Raw genomic sequence first — 3,609 nt, forward strand, 5'->3', positions numbered from 1 at the left:
ACCAAAGCTTATTAGGGAGCTTAATCATCAGAGGTCTGTTTAGGGGCTGATGACCCTCCATATGCAGAGTAGGCATTTCTTTTTTTCTTTTTTTGCAAAATACCAAAAGGATGACTCATATATTAAAGTAATTAAATGCATTAAATAAATACAACCAAAATGGAACACTTATATAAATGGTTAATTGAAATGGTTTTTAAAATGACCAAATACGTGAAGATATTTATTGAAAGGCTTATTACTTGACATCAAAGGGGTTAATATTTTAGGTCATGATCTTTTTTTATACATGCATACTCTCAATGAATTGCTCCTTAGTGTTGAGTCTGAGTATGCAACATAGACGTACAAAAAGTACAAAACAAGAAACACAAGGAAATCAGATTTAAACATGCATTTCCTGTCAGTCACTTGCTTTGATTTTGAACTGACTGAGGACAATAAGGGACAAAGCAACTACCCTCATTCCCGCATTTAACAGGAAAACACCACACATGACGGAACGTTACAAACATTCCAGTTGAATCCATGAGTTTTAACGGATGAGGCACAAACGAGAAATTCATTATACAGGTTTTATTCATAGAGTACTGCATAAAAGCATCATACAGCAGTTTTTTTCCCACAAGGTTATGTCAAAATAAAAAATTCACTGGCACACATTTCATTAGCTCACACTTACACGCACAGTATCTCATCTGTCGAAGCTGCCACCTATTAATTGGACGTCCCTTTCCCCGACAACATTTGTCAACTGCCATCTGTCTGTCTGAGTTCACCCCCTCCATGTTTTCGTCTCACCCACCTCCCCCTCGAAAGTCTTTAATCAAGCTGCAACAATTCTTCTCAAGTAAGGCACCCATCCCTCCCACCCTATCTTGATGGTTTAGATAAGACAGACTGGACACCGTTCTTATCTCTGCACCATATGAACAAGTGCTTAAAGGACAAAAAATTAAACAAGCAACCGAGAAAAACAAGATGGTAAAGAGCACGGTTAAATGCACTAATACAGTTTCAAAAGTACAGAGTCCATAAATTGCTCTCGAACCCCTCCGTGGACCACCCACCACCCTGCAGCTCCATTGTAAGTCTATGAAGCTCCAGAGGCAACTAAGAGAAAAGCAGAAAAGCCCTCGCTCGTTCTCCCCAACTCTGTCCCACACGTCTGGAGCGCAGCTGTCAGTGGGGGTCTGCTCCGGTCTGCTTTTGTGGTCTCCAGGACAAACAGACTACATCAAGTTCTTCAGAACCAGAACGGTTCACAGAGTACCAATGTTTAGTCCCGGGACAGGGGAAGCTGGTTCCTCAAGTTCCCACAGTCAGATACAAAAGGAAAGTCTGCTTGTCCCCAACAATTGAGTTCTTGTGAAGGATGTAACAGTTGTTGACTTGTTTGGATCACCCTTCCACCCACCTCCTCACACCTTAGTAGCCAGCGACTGGGCCTCGGTCTTCTGTGAAGAAAGGGAGCTGGCAGGACTGGCGTGAAGGGCTTTCTTCAGGTTGAGGAGGCAGAGGCACTGGGAGCGGAAGCGGAGGTCAAAGAAGGCGTAGAGGAGCGGGTTGAGGCAGCTGTTGACGTACGCCAGGGCGGTTGCATAGGGATGAGCCAGAAGAAGGAGTTTCAGGAAGGTGCAGGAGTCAGGAGCAAGGTTCAGGTACGAAAGAGCATCCATGGTCTTCAAGACGTGAAAGGGCATCCAGCAGGCAGCAAACACCACCACCAATGTGGTGATGATCTTGAGTAGGCGACGCTTGCGCTGGTCCTCCTTGCGCAGGCTGTTGAAGTGACGTGTGACGGTGCAGCCGATGAATCCGTAGCACACCATCATGGCCAGAAGGGGGATCAGAAAGCCAAGAGCGGTGGAGGAGATGCTGAGGCCGGCGATCCAAAAGGGCTCTTGGCCTGGTTTGCTCACCACCAGGTTGAAGTCCATGGCGCAGGAGGTACGGTTGGTCTCGGCGTCGTACAACGTGGTGCGGAACAGCAGGGTGGGTGCAGCAAGCACACCTGAGAGGAGCCAGATGGTGGCCAGCGAGGCCCGCATGTGTCCTCTGGTCCGCAGCTGTGTGCTGGTGAGGGAGTGAACGATGGCCATGTAGCGGTCCAGGCTCAGGCAGGTGAGGCAGAAGACACTGGCGTACATGTTGAGCAACACCACATAGCTGCTGATCTTGCAGAGGGCCATGCCAAAGGGCCAGTGGTATCCCAGGGCGGTGTAGACAGCCCACAGTGGCAGGGTCACCACAAAGGTCAGGTCAGCAAGAGCCAGGTTTCCAATGTAGACGTCCGCAGCTCTCCGCTTGGACTGAGCCCGCCATACGGTGAAGATGACCACACCGTTCCCAGTGAGGCCCAGGATGAAGATGAGCATGTAGAGCACAGGAATCAGCGAATATGACGGTTCCCACTCGTCAAAATCACACATTGAGTTGTTTACTGTTTCGTCGTAGTCATCTTGGCTGTAGTCAGCAGTCGTGTTGTCCATGGCATTCATTCCACCGAGGATCTTTCGGTGTTTAAAGTATCTAAAGTAATGATCACAGAGAAGTCAGCTTGTGATGTGTTCAGGTCAGAATGTGCTTTCAGCTGGACAAACTGTGGCTTTTAAACCCTCAGGATCTCACACTCCCCTCCCTTCGCCCCTGGCCACGCCCCTCTGCCCCGGAGACCCCGCCCCATAAATCGATCTCAGCACTGCAGCTCCTCAGGAAAAACCCAGCGGATTAGAGAATGAAATATAAAAATAACAAGTAAACACAAATATTTTACAAGCAGAACTGCTGATAAACAGCACGTACATTCAGAAGGGGCATCACAGTCGCAAATCACTGCTGTAAATAAGGCTGCAAAAAGAGAATAGAGGATTATCTTGATAGAGCTCAGCTTTACAGTTTTATTCATTTATTTAGACTATTTATTTATCGCGAATAAACTATACTACTGCATACCCGAGGATACAGGTTTAACTTTTCGGGGGGTTTACTACTTTTAACATTAAACATGGAACGTCTCGGTCTGACATGTCAGGACCTGTGTTTTTGCCCTGTACGGATAAATTGATATTTTAATGGACGGATGCGAAGGTGTGAACAACTGTCTATTAGTTGGACGATTCGAGGACTCTCATTTCCATCCCAATGCGTTTGACATGCAGCACCCACGGACTTGCCCGAGCAAGATCACATATGTCCAAGTTAACCCGAAAAATGATTATGCAGCATCAACAATGCATGTCATAAACGTTCAAGTTTAAGAACTCGTACGTGCTTAACGCAGTTTTCATGCTGAAAATTACGCGCCGTAGCCCATAACTTATTGTAGGATAACTACGCAATAATTTTAACAAAATGCTCAACCTCCGCGCTTTCCCTCGATTTATTTTACAAAAATGTTTAAAAAATAAAGAACCATTAAGAACGAAATAGTACAATGACAGAGTGTCAAATAATCAAATAATGAAGCTAATGTATACAGAATAGCCTACTGAAAGTAACTTATACATATGTTGTGCTGAACAAACAGTGTCTTATAATAGCCTATAACCTAAAATAATAAATAAATAAATAGCCTACCTTATAATTATTTTAAATATAATTATTTTA

General features: G+C 45.1%; 1 protein-coding gene across 1 annotated transcript; it reads right to left on the reverse strand.

Moving 5' to 3' along the window:
• Nucleotides 1–576: 576 nt before the first annotated feature.
• LOC107744094 (apelin receptor B-like) lies at nt 577–2,579 on the reverse strand. Its single transcript, XM_016557581.1, has one exon. It carries the CDS (start codon nt 2,499–2,501, stop codon nt 1,422–1,424), a length of 1,080 nt encoding a protein of 359 aa, XP_016413067.1. The 5' UTR covers nt 2,502–2,579; the 3' UTR covers nt 577–1,421.
• Between the last annotated feature and the right edge of the window lie 1,030 nt (nt 2,580–3,609).

The sequence above is a fragment of the Sinocyclocheilus rhinocerous genome, unplaced genomic scaffold (assembly GCF_001515625.1).
Source record: "Sinocyclocheilus rhinocerous isolate Xijiao unplaced genomic scaffold, SAMN03320098_v1.1 scaffold287, whole genome shotgun sequence".
In the NCBI taxonomy this organism is placed as follows: domain Eukaryota; kingdom Metazoa; phylum Chordata; class Actinopteri; order Cypriniformes; family Cyprinidae; genus Sinocyclocheilus; species Sinocyclocheilus rhinocerous.

Coding starts and splice junctions, on each gene's coding strand:
- LOC107744094 (XM_016557581.1), bottom strand. CDS start 2,501: ATGAATGCCATGGACAACACGACTGCTGACTACAGCCAAGATGACTAC.